The 13280-nt window shown below is 32.6% G+C and overlaps 1 protein-coding gene across 1 annotated transcript; it reads left to right on the top strand.

Moving 5' to 3' along the window:
- The first annotated feature begins 342 nt into the window (after positions 1–342).
- SDE5 (silencing defective 5) lies at positions 343–10631 on the top strand. Its single transcript, XM_039025866.2, has 12 exons — positions 343–812; positions 1783–2339; positions 3646–3671; positions 4572–4649; positions 5770–5843; positions 6145–6398; positions 6940–7028; positions 7159–7215; positions 8695–8762; positions 8866–8975; positions 9086–9156; positions 10136–10631. The coding sequence occupies exons 2-12, from the start codon at positions 1784–1786 to the stop codon at positions 10256–10258; spliced, it is 1506 nt and encodes a 501-aa protein (XP_038881794.2). The 5' UTR covers positions 343–812; position 1783; the 3' UTR covers positions 10259–10631.
- Positions 10632–13280: the final 2649 nt, after the last annotated feature.

Genomic DNA, 13280 nt, shown 5'->3' with positions numbered 1-13280 from the left:
ATAAATTTATTATTTATTCTCAATTAAGTTATTTCATTTAAAAAAAACAAATAAGCAAACAAAAAATATGCAAAATAAGTTGGTGCTTCACACAAACTTAAATAAAAGATTTTTTTTTTTCAAGTTCAATCATGAAAGGAATTAATCGATTTTAAATACACACTTAAATAAAAAATATATTTTTTTTTCCTTTATTCAACAATGAAAGGAATCGATTGATTTTTAATTCCAAAAACGAATTGATGTTTAGATCATTGTAACATTAAAAAACAAAAATTTAACTCAACTAGAAAAAATTAGTGTATCGATTTTGGCTAAGTAAGAAGTCGCTAATTTAAAATCAAGAAACGGTTTGATCATGACGATTTTAGAAAGAAATTTCAAATAGGAAAGTTTGCAGTTTCATATTTTTTCCATTTTTAAGAATTTCCAATTCGATTATTTTCCAAGAATATACGAATTATTGATGGTATCTAAACCTATTACCACGATATAAAAAATTAATTTAAATTTCATGCCCCAAATGAAAAAAAAAAATGAAATTCCCCTTCACACAGTACACTTGTTTTAGCTTTAGCTTCTGTTGGTGGACGTGGAATAATTACGCGTGGGAAGAATCAAATTAAAACTTCGCCTCGAAGCGAGCCCATCGAGGCGCCAAAAAGCACTTCGATTATCCTCCGCCTGTTCGCAATAATTTTCATTGCTTTTGTTTATCCAAGTGGGTTGCAGCGCCCGCGTCCACTATTTTCTCATTGCCGCTGCCAGTGACGTCATTTCACCCCACTCCTACCGAGCACACGCACACCCAGGTTAGTACTCTTCGAAGATCCTTTTACGATTCTTTTGGCGTTGGAGATGTTTGTTGTTGTTGTTGTTTTTTTTTTTTTTTGAGTTTATTTCATTTTCATTCCGATGAATGTCGGCTTTGTTTGAAGCTTGTGTTCTTCCCAGGTTGAAATTTGTATATATTTGTTTGTGATTTCAGTTCTAGCTTCGTTAACTTCTGCATTTTGATCGGGAGTCCGTTTCTTGTTCGACATTTTGATTCTTTCTGTTGTGCTATTTGGTTCCCAGTATTTTCCTTTTCTGTTTCTTTCACTATCTTTCGGATCTTTATTTGGTTTTCATGTGTGTTTGTGAATGTATATAGAGAATGAAACAGCGAAATCAAGTATTGTCACTAAGATACTTCATGGATATACGCTGACGAACTGGTAATTTCTTTCATGAGATGCTCCGACTTTTAAGAATACAGGCTTCAGTGGGACATTGGATTAATCAAGGCACTGTTGTAATGAAAAGATGTTGTTGGATCGATACAATTGACACCCATTCTTAGAGTCATAGCATTTTCTCCACCCACTTGGTTTTGAGTATTGTAGGCCAACTTAATCACATCACATAGAAAACTAAAAGATTTTACATGTACAATCATTCGATTGTTTTTTGATTTTTTTCCCTTTTATCGGCTATAACTTATTTTCTTGGTTTCTGGCAGTTATTTACTGGTTTACGTATGAATCTACAAAGTACATAACGCTAACCACTTTGATCCTTTATTTGGGATGTGTTAGTTATTAATATTACTGTTATCTCTATGATTTTATTGGTTTCCATCATGATTCATGGTTAACCCCGGAAATAATGGAAATAATTTCACATTTCAGTTTTAACTTTTTGTGCAAGTTGCTCGCTGTAGAAATTTTAACTTTTAGTGTAAGTTGCTCACTGTAGAAATGTATTTGATATTTGGTTTGCCACTTTCTATGATTTGAAAAGAATGACAGGGAAGGAAACATATGGAGTGAGTGCATCAAAGTGTGCCGAGGAGGATGTTGCGCTAAAGTCTTTGATCGATGCTTTTGGCTCTGCATTTTCACTTCAGGAAATAGCTTCTGCTTATTTTGAGGCAGGCCATAAGGCAGACTTGGCAGGTGAAATCCTATTTCAAATGCAGGGAAGCACCTCTAGCTCTGCATCAAATGGTGAGGTTAGAAATGGAGATAATTTGGCTAAGGGTAAGGTGTCTGAGAGGTCATATCAGGTCAAAGGGAACCTGAAAACTGCAAAGTTAAAGGTTCAGCCTTTTTCAACAGGCACAGTTTCCAACATTATCGGTAAAGAATTTGCTTGTTCTAAGCCATCGGCAAATAAGTTTACCAAGGTATATAAACCGGTAAAGGTGGGAGTAAAGGTTTTGCATGAATCTTCATGTGAAGGAGATTGTACAAGTTTACCCAGTGACTTCCACCTGCATCATGATATGGAAGATTTTCTCTTCAAAATGCTTGGGGATGGGTTCAGTCTGAAAAGGGAAGTAATCCGAGAAGTTATTGGTAGGCTGTTATCTCTATCTTTGCCAGTTATCTTCAATCTTACCTCCCAAGTATCAACTCATTGGACAATAACTACATATCTTATGTTTGTCTTGGAGAGATTGCTCTAGTCTGATTGCTTCTATGTTATTTTTGGGAGTTTATTCTGTTGACGTAATTGTAGTTTGGATCAAGTAGACTAAAATTTTTACTGTCTTGCAGAATGGGTTTGATCTTACTCGCATTATGTACCCAAAGACCATGAAAGTTTAATTGTGCATGAAGACTGTTAGAATCAATGGCCGTCTTTAGAATCGTGTTAGAATTTAGTGGGTCAGAGCTGTCCCTTCGGGGACATCCGATAGAATTGGAAAGAATTTAGTGGGTCAGAACTCTACAATGATTATCATAGTTATGTCATATATTTATCCAAGTGTAAGATTATCTTTTGGCCTTTTGAAATCTAAGCCATGTTGAGATTCAATTAAATATTTCAGAACTCTTTACTTCAGTACTTTTAGAGAACTTTTTTGTTTTCTTGTTTCATCTCAATTTTAAGCATTGTGAAGACGTAGGAACTTCGTTAGTTAGCATCTTAAATATAAAAGCAACGAACCAACAGCAGCCTTGGAATTTCTGTTCTAGTAGTAGTCATTTCAGCGCTTTAACTAGTTTCTGCCTTTCCGAGGAACATACGCTTCAAGTCAACATTATTGGTTGCAACTAATGTTGAATTACATGAGTAATAACTCCACTGAGGCCGACCTACTGAAAACTTTCTATCCTATTGTGACATGAATTTCATTGTATTCCTCAATTCTAGCATTACGTAAGTGATTGAAATGAAATTAGGATTTTATTTCTTCAAATAGAAATTCCTTAGTGAATTATGGTTCTATCATATCATAGTAAAGTAATTGTTTAAATGTTCTTCATTTTTTAGGATTCTGTTAGTCTCTGTAACCTTTCTGCTTGATATCCAAGATTTATTTATATTACCGATTGTTTGAAATATGTATATAAAAGCTAATTCTGCATGCTATGCTATGCTTTTAGTATTTGCCCCATCCAGATGTACAAAGGAAAGTTGTCGTGGCCTGCAGGCAACTTGATTTGGAAAACGAAAATTATTTCAGTATATATAAGCCTTAGAAGAGAGTTAAAAAAAAAGAAAAAGATCGATTAATATAAAAATTGCAATATATTGCAGTAGAATTTTATAGTTTGTTGTTTACTAGTATAAGTATGGATACTGGCTTCTTATTGAAATGCTCACTACTATTGATTAATATATTACCAGTTAATAGGATTTGTTTTATTACTGCAGGCAGTTGTGGATATGATATGAAAAAGGTATGCAAAATGCCAGTTTTAATGGCTTTTCCAGTCTCTGATGGTTTTCGAGAATTGCAATCCTGAATGGAGTTCGTATTCCCTTTATGGCCTTCAGTAGTTTTCTGATAACTCCTGCTCTCCCTGACTTGGATATTTCACGACCTCTTGAAATTTATTTCCCACCTCTATTTCTTCTTTAGTTAATATCCATGTTGCAGATGCTCCTCTTGTTATGGGCTTCGGCATTTATTTTTTCTTTTAAAAAATTTACTTTTTATAACTCTCTCTCACAAATTTGATATGTCACGACTTCTTGAAATTTATTGCCCAACTGTATTACTTCCGGGAAATATTCCAGAATTAATCCAAGAATTTAGTTGGCCAAATTAATTAACTGATTTGAAATGCCGCATGCTAACCTGAGACTGGTAGGGTGTTGCCGTGATGGGGTTGCCAGTAAAACATAGGTATCAAATGGCCTTGCACGGCAGATAAGGCTGTGAATACCTATGATGGGGTGTGAGATCTTAACTTTAGAAACATTGAAGTGCATAATTTGCATATACTCGTCGTTCGATTTAAAATGACATTTTAGATAATGTCTTGTGTAGAAAAGCACTTGCTGGTGCTGCCACTTACATCCATGTTTTGAAGACACTTGCCTACTGATTCTGAAGTCTTGAATTTAGTTTCGTGTGATGATTTATAATCATTATGAAAGTTATATAATTTTTCTGTTTCTCATTAGAAAAAAACAAATATTTTGCGAGTGACATGATGATTCAATCATCTTGTATCTTCCTTAAAATATCTGCTCTCTAACAGCACGAGCAGACATGTTGTATTACGTTTTGCTCGTCTATTTCTTAGCTATCATTTCAAGTAAGACTTCTCAAGAATATCCTTTTGAGGTTTCAGAGCATGGAGAATTTGCTTAATCGGTCAACAACACCAGCGAAGGAAAGACTTGGTTCGGGTAATAAGTCCACTGACATGGTTAGTATGACTTCAGTACTTGTTTTCATGTAGCAAATAGTTTGAATAGTTGTTATACTGTTAAACTCATGAAACTTTTGTAGGTTCTTTGCTGGTTAGAGTTATGGTGAAAGTGGCTATTATAACTTATAAGTTATATCATTGTGTGAATATAGAATTATCTTTTTACTTTGTGAGATATAAGTTATGTTGTGTCAGTTTCCTTCTGTTTTGAATACTCTTACGTGGTATTAAAGTCTCCAAAGTTCTCTTTCCTTCCACAATCAGCGTTTTCAAAGTTGAGCATGGGTGGATCGCTTGTGGTGATAGGTGAGACAAGATGCGGTTGTCTATGGAAGCACCTTTACTCAGGCAAACTGCCTAGGTCATGTCACCATTTTGATCAACTTTTGGTTTGCTTATCAAAGAAAACCGGACCTTTCACATTTTTTAGTACTTCTGATTATAACTTTAATTATTATTATTACTTTACTATTTCTTTTAAGAATTATTATTCTCTTGAAAATATGTAGCAAAGTAATATGTGAAATAAGATCTTATTTATGCCTAATCCAAAAAGAAAAAAAGATCTTTATGCCCAAGTTTATGTTTTAATGTTAAATAGTGACATGCATGCATGTGTTATATATGTATGGGTGTATCTATGTATATGCACGGCTTGTATACTTATGTATAATAAATATTTTTCTGCCAACTTGAGAATAGCTTAACTCTTAAGGCAAATACTCTCAACAAGTGGTCAAATGTTCAAATTTTCCCTCCCCATATTGTTGAAGCTCCCGAAAAAAGAAAAAAGAAACCCTCACTTCACTCTGACTGTGTTTTTTATGTGCCCCTCACCTCCAATCCAGCAGACAAGAAACTTGTCTTGTAATGCATCACTTTGGGAACATTGTGCACAACTTCACACAGTATTGTTTTTTAATTTGGTACATTTTTTTTTCTAATTCTCAATAATACAAGTTAGTGGCTGTTAGTTGCACTTTGACCTATTGTAAATGTAAAGGCTTTGATGGGTAGGACTAACTTTTAGATTATTTTTCATAATTTCAGGGGAAGTAAAGCTTTGTTGTACTTTTGAATGTGTTTTCTTTCTTACCCGAGTGATTTCCTTTTCCAGACTGCAGCTTCGTGTTCAAGATCAGATTTAATTTCGTGTCAGAGAAATAAGGCTGACAACCATTATACTGGAGGGTAAATATCTTTCCTTGATCTGTTCACTCCTTAGACTGGAGGATAATATCTTTCCAATTGCAGCTGGTAGCTTGGGTGTCATTGTTAAAACTAGAAAGACAACAACAACCTTCTTCTTTTCTTTCTTTCTTTCTTTTCTTTTCTTTTCTTTTTTTCTTTTTTTTTTCTTTTTTTTTTTTACTATTCTTTTAGAACAGATATTATGTTCAGGATTTTACTTGATTCTGGGCAAGACTTTTTAATGTACAAATTTAACTTATTATTTGTTCCTGAAATTAATGTTCATTTTTTGGTCATCTAGGAATGGAAATATGGCCTCAAGCAAAAAAGTCTTGGAGTTGACTAACCTGGAGAAGACCAGAAGTGATCTTCAAAAGGAGATTTTGATTGCATTATTTGATGCTTCTGAGGAACCAGAAGAGGAGTCACCACGAAGAACAGTACCAAGGAGGAAGCAGTTTAAAGCATATGGACAATTGGTGAGCGAACCGTTCGAAGATATGGATGCGGAGCATGAAAAGCTTGTGCAGTACAAGGAGCAAATTGATTTGGATGGTAACATCGGAATTATTTTTTTTTAACATCTATTTATGGAGTCTTAGAAGCTTGAAGATTGGCTGTGAATTCTGATGAAAATAGATTAGCAATGTCAATTTTCTTACTTTCTGAACTCTTAATATTCTATATCTTATAATGATTAAAGTTTCTAACGGTATCATTGATAGTATTAGTAAATTACTAAAATTTACAAGTATTTTAGTTTTTGTAACTGATTGCTTTCAGGATTGACATATCATATCTTATCAGTAATCATGTGTAATATTTTAAAGAAATCAGAAAGCTCCATGGGATTGCATCATTTAGCATAACAAATGGGTAAATGAAGTAGATTGGTGGCGCATATATTATTGAATTTTTCTAGGGTAAGTGCTCCTGCACAGTTCAAGAAGTACTGAATAATCCTGTTATGTAAGACCCGTTAAAAGAGTATGCTGGGAATGTAATTGATCCTAGTTTGAGTTCATTTCTATATGTTCTAATCAGTAATTTTGGCCATTACAATATTCATGATCCACCAGTACACTACAAATTGCAGTTGAGGTCGAGGATGAAGAAAATAGCTACCAGCTTCTTCGTAAAGCTGTTAGGGAGTACCGGCGGACAATGAAGGAATATTATGCAGCGGTAGGTAGACTTTGTGCGTGTGCCTTTTTTTAACTTTTCCACACTTGTTGTAGTTTGCCATAAATTGATTTTTCCTGCGTCATTTGAGTCACTTCTAAGATGAGAAAATTAATTTGTTCACACTTCATAGGCCATAGATGCATTTGCTAAAGGGGATTCTGTTCGTGCAGTCAAACTCATAGATGAGGTAATGGGGTAGTGTCTACTGTCTTATGTTTCAATTTGTTTTTGTGTATTAGAAAAACAGAACTATTTCATTGAACCGATGAGATGGCAAAAAGAAATTTTTAAAAGAAATTACCACAAAAAACCCGAAGGACAAAGGATTATAGAGAATTCTTCTCATTCGTAGCTGTATAAGAAGCTTGTATATTACAAAAGAAGGTAATGGGATAGTGTTTATTATCTTAAATTTCTATTTGTCTAATATATATTTATATATATATTAAAGAAACAAAAGCTATTTCATAGAAGAGGTGACATTGCAAAAAGAAAGGTCAGAAAGAAATTACCTCCGAACACCCCTAAGCGGGGAGAAAATTGCACTGTTGACCCATTTTGGAGACCCAAAATGACAAATGCCCCACTTTTTAAAATCTATTGTTAATTGACCTTTTGCTGACATCATGCATGTGTGACATTGTCAATTTGCCCTTCCTTCAAATTCTTCTCTTCTTCTTGGCGAGCTACTCTTTTTCTTTTTTTCCCTTCTTCTTCTTCCTCCTCTTCTTCTTCTCTAGAAAGCGACTTTTTTTTCCCTCTCTCCCCTTTTCTTCTTCTTCCTCTTCTTCTCTGGTGTTTTTCCTTTTTTTTCCCCTCTTCTTCTTCAGTGTATCTAACTTTGCCGAAAAACTACACTCTGCTCCAGCTGTGAGAGAGGAGAGTGATTTGTGAGTGAGGAAAAGAAGAGAGAGAGCTAGAGAGAGAGGGAGTGATTTGTGAGTGAGGAAAGGAAGAGAGAGCGAGAGATCAAGATGGCTTTTCTGTGTGCACGAGTTTATTTTGGTAATTTCACTTGAATGTGATGTCAGCAAAAGGTCATTTGTCATTTTTTCAAAAAACAGGGCATTTGTAATTTTGGTCCCAAATTTTGGGTTATCCCTACAAATTCCCCCCTAAACCAAAGGATTATAGGAATCTTTCCCATTTGTAACGGTATAAAAAACTGTATATTACAAAAGAAAAGATGAGGAACGTGATGAAGAAGCAAAGCATGTCATGAGGAGGTCTCAGATGAGATACCTTCCCAACGTCATTCTACATCCAGGAAGTATTTTATTTCTTTCCAACTAAACTTCTCTATGAAGAGCCCGTTTCTCCGAGTAATCTTATCTTAGCAAGCGTGTTATTGAGATTAGAGACACTATTCAACAGATGATGTTGGCAGTTATAACATTAAAACTAAAGCATGCTTGGTTTTAAAAATCTCAAACAATGGGGTGTGTTTTGATGGAGTTTTTAACCATCTGATCCTGTGTTGCTTAATGGTCATTGCACAAATGAAGTGAAGTTACAAGTATCCAATAGTTTCCTTCGACGAATACAATGTACTATTTTTTTTCAACTTAGGAAGTGAAATAGTAGTCCATTATTTTATATACGAAATGTTACCATAACCTTGTGGATGGGAATACAAACTCATGTTCCTATGATGTGCACGAGGTAGGGGCACTTTTATCATAAAAAAGCTCAAGAAGCAGATGAACAATCAAACCAGTTAATTTTTGAACCCAGGTTAGTGGTTACGGTCTCTACAAGTATGCTGTTTCAATCTATAGTGTTTTAAACGTTTGTAATTCAGTTTCAGGCTCATGTTTTCTGTTTTGTTAATAAGCAGAAATGCAGATACTGAAGAGGATGAAATATTGCTTGATTTGAATGACCTTGGTGGCAGGGAGGCAGTTAGCGTTTTAAAGTCTCAAATTTCTTCTCTCTCTGGAATCCCTTGTGAGTTCCTCTGTTTCTTTTCCCTTTTATTTATTTCTTCCAGTCCATCGATGCATTTTTTAGTTGTCCATATCATATATTGATACAACTTCCGTTTGTTTACTGATCAGCAATCAAACATCTTAAAGTAACCATGGAGGCAGATGATAAAGATACCTCAAAGCGGTCTTGTAGACGTTTGGTAAGACCTTAACCTGGAAACATTATCGCGTGGTTCATCCTTTTTTGTTGTTTTTTTTTGTCTTCTCAGTTTTTGGTCAAGGAGGGGATGAGGCATGAAACTGACGTTGGAACTTGCAGGTGGTGGAAGTATAAAAAAAAAAAAAACAATAATAAAGAAAAATAAACAAAAGAAAAGAAAAAGTTGTATTCAATTAGGTTATTAGGTGTAATGGTGCTAGACTCTGCCGGGCTTTTTTGCTCTCTGCTTTGCATATTACATAGATTAGTAGGAAACTGTAGTTCAACTAGTTAACACAAATACCTTTGATAAAAAACTTAGGGCTGTTTGGTAGAAATTTTGAAAACGAGGGATTTAATGAAACCAAAGTTGTATTTCATAATTTCAGATATGTATTTGATAGCATATTAAAAAATTGAATCATAATTTAAACAATTGTTTAAAATGTATTTGATACTACATAAAAATTAGTTGTAGTTACCCACTAATATTTAGTTGACAGTAAACTATAATTAATTTATTTATGAATATGATTTATATTTAGAGAAATTATAATTATTATTTTGTAATATTATGTAATTTATAATGCATTTCATAATACATATTATATATTTTTTTAAAAAGTTGAACACATTTGTGAAATTCAGTGAATTTAAAAACATAAATTAAAATATTGATTCTCTGTCCAACAGACTCTTAGAGATTTGAATTTCTACCCATGTTATTGAATTCAGAAGAGGGAACTGTAACTTGACCCATGTAGGTTATTAGTCACTGTTCACTGGGTTGTGCTCATACTCCGTCTCATTTGAACTTTTACATACATAAGCTTGAGTATTTGTCCAATGATAGTATTGGTACATGATTTAGCTTACATGTGAGTACATACTTTTAGAGTCTGGTTACATTATGAACTTTTATCTGAAATTTACTTGTTTTGTGATTTACTTCATCCTTTTGTTGTCCTTTTATGGGAAAGGTTATGAAGCTATTGGAGAAAGAGTCGATCGAGTGGACCGAGGAAGAAAATGGTGGTTCCATTCTAATTCGCTTGGATACTATTGATCGAAAACGGTTAAGTTTCGTCAAAAGAATGCATTGAGAACAAATGGGGAGAAAAAAAAAACCTCAAAACAAGAAATCGTTTGAAGATAATATATAATGCATTACAGGATTTGTATTTTTTGAATCTAAATCCGGCCCCAAGTGTTTGTTTTGGTGTATTGAGCTCGAGATTTGAGGCCACATCATTGGGGAGAAACCTTGAAGAAAATGAAAGTTTACATTTTTTGAAATTGCTTAATGCAACGAGCTTTTGAAAACTGTAAAATCGTGTGTATCTTTGAGATAGCTTTTAGGTTATAGAAATATTTTTGAAAAACACACCAAGCAGGACCAAACTCTCCCTATTATGTAGTGCATTTGTTACTTTTTCTTTTAAATTAAAGATGGTCATGTGTTGATGAATTAGAAAAGAGTGTAATTTGAACTCGATTGCTTGGTTCATGTTAATACCTTAACCAAATGTGTTCACATCGATAAATAACGTCATTCTCATATTTTTTTTTAGTACAGTAAATGTGAGTATTTGAACCATAGATTTTTTGGTTGCTAATACATTTGAATACTAGTTGAAGTATCTCTATTCACATTTATTAAACTATTTTTTTTTCAATATTTTAATTGTGATAAATCATTATTTATATTTTTGTTATTTTACTCATCAAAATTTGTAATTCTTCAATCTTTGTTCCATCTATCTTAGCCACTTTCTTGTGTAGCATTATGTTAAATGTCATTGTTAATGAAAATTATGATTATTATAATTCTCATCACTAGGTTTTCCTTTCTTGGATTTTCTATATTAATAACTCTTACTAGATTTTTCTGTGTTGGTTTCTTGATGTTTATTTATTCATCCCTTGTAAAGGTTAATTATTATTTTGATTATTCAATAATATGTACAAAATTCATCACATTAATATTTTAGTAACATGTTAATAATCAAATTCTATTAGCTTTGGTTAAACTTCCTTGCAAGTATAACTTGCAAGATCATAATTAAACATTTAAGTTTAAAATTTGAATAAGAACAATTCTCATAATTTATAACCAAAATGATCATTTAATATCTTGGTTACAATTTCCTAAAGATTCAATAAAAAAACAAGATGGACAAAATAGTAGTCCATTATCTTTTGTTTTTTAACCCATTTTAATAAAAGAACTCAAAGAAACAACTTTTATATTCATTAAATTTATGGTTAAATTAAAATTTAGTCTATAAACTTACCTTTGAACTTTATAAAGTGTAATAGATTTCTAAATTTTTAATTTTATATTTAGTTGGTCAATTGACATATTCAATATTTTTAAAATTTTCAATTTTTTTGGTATATAGGATTGAAAGCTGAGAGTAGAATTATACACAAGACTTCTTATATTTAATAGATCCGTTAATTAAAAAATTGTTGAATATATCATGATCTATTAGACATACATGAAATATTCAGAGACCCTATAGAAAATTTTAAAATTTGACGACAAATTGGCAAATTGAAAGTCTCATATTATTAAAGTTTCTTAAAAATTGAGACTTTTTAGATATTCAATTAAATTTAGGAATTAAATTGAAACTATATTTTTTAATTATCTATAGATATTCGAATATGTCCCTTTTTTTTTTTTTGCTCACTCCCGTGTAATTTAAATTCCAGCCTCCAATTCTTTCGAAAAAAGGTTCAGCTCTTCAATGGATTCTCATTGGCTTCATGGCGTTCTTTTTACGCTATCCTTTTCTAGCGTCATCTGTGTCTCTTTCCATTTGACCAATAAGTCAAGCCGAGCCTACTAGCCGGCGATTTCACTTTATTATAAGATAAAATGATGTCATCTACATTTCTTTCTAGTTTTGGAAATATAATATTTTTCAAATAATTTCAGCACCATTTTGGAGGATGTTTTATTTAAATATTGTAATTTGAAAAATTAATTAGTAAAATACATGGTTTTGAAAATATTTAGAGATTTATGGTAGTGCAACAACTTTTTAGAAAGTCGAAAGTAAAAAAAAAAAAAAAAATTAAAGAGCTAGGTCGAGGGTTGAAAACTCGATTAATATATATCGAGTGTTCAACTTTCGGCATACCCATCTGTCTGTCCAGGTCGTGACTTGAAGTCTTGACATGCTCTCATCTCGAGACTTAATCTTGACCTACACCGCCTGTCGAAGCCTGACATGCTCAAATTGTCAAGTCATCAGCTGTTCCATTTCGAGACTTGAAGTCTCGACCTACATGCTTTGCCAAATCCGCTGCATTGTCCATCTCTGCATTAGACGATCAATCTACACCTTTGATCAATTTTCCGTGACATGATGGTGGGCCGAGTTTTGAATACTTGACCTATCCCCTTTTAAACCTCTCTCCTTATAGAACCATCTCACTTCTGAATCTCACATATCTCAACTCCCAAATTCTACATCTCACAATTCCCTCTCAACTTCTCAATCTCAGAGATCACTCACTCATAGATTATTCACTTCCCCTCTTTCGATTTTTACTTCTAACTCACAGAATATTCTCTCTCCACAAGTCTTTCCCTTTTCTTCTCCCCATAATAATTACTAAATCCTTTTATTTTCCACATTGGTCCATCAAATTGTGAAGTTTGTACATTTACTCTACTAAATTTCTTTTTTTAAAAAATAATTACAAAATTTGTTCCTATCATTATACTATTATTTTTTAATAGTTCTTATTGTTGTTTGGGAAACAAAGAACCAAAAAGAGGTATACTTTCACTCAACTAAATTATTATTTATATATGTATAATTAAAAAATAAGCTATAGATACATATTCTCTTATTATTCTATTTGTTCGTAGTTTTTGTTACCGGATAACAAATAACAAAAAAAAAAAAAAAGAAAGAAAAAAGGAGGAATAGTTGTCATTTTGAGGGAAAAAAGTAGAACCGTTGTTGAATTTGTGAGTTTACTTTTTTATTTATTACTAGTTTTTTTGTTTTTAATATTTGTTGATATCTATATTATGCTAGATATACCATTTTAATTCATTATATATTGATATTAGTATTTTTTAGTATTAGTTATATATTGATGTTA

The sequence above is a fragment of the Benincasa hispida genome, chromosome 3, assembly GCF_027475165.1.
Source record: "Benincasa hispida cultivar pf3 chromosome 3, pf3_genome.v1.1, whole genome shotgun sequence".
Lineage (NCBI taxonomy): Eukaryota > Viridiplantae > Streptophyta > Magnoliopsida > Cucurbitales > Cucurbitaceae > Benincasa > Benincasa hispida.
The sequence above is the reverse complement of the archived record's forward strand: the minus strand, read 5'-3'. Positions and strand labels throughout refer to the sequence as shown.

Bases quoted from the DNA above. Each gene is read 5' to 3' on its own strand.
- SDE5 (XM_039025866.2), top strand. From the start codon at position 1,784: ATGACAGGGAAGGAAACATATGGAGTGAGTGCATCAAAGTGTGCCGAG. The intron at 7,216-8,694 runs GTAATGGGGTAG...TGCACGAGGTAG, and splicing joins CAGTCAAACTCATAGATGAG to GGGCACTTTTATCATAAAAA. The intron at 8,763-8,865 runs GTTAGTGGTTAC...GTTAATAAGCAG, and splicing joins CAGTTAATTTTTGAACCCAG to AAATGCAGATACTGAAGAGG.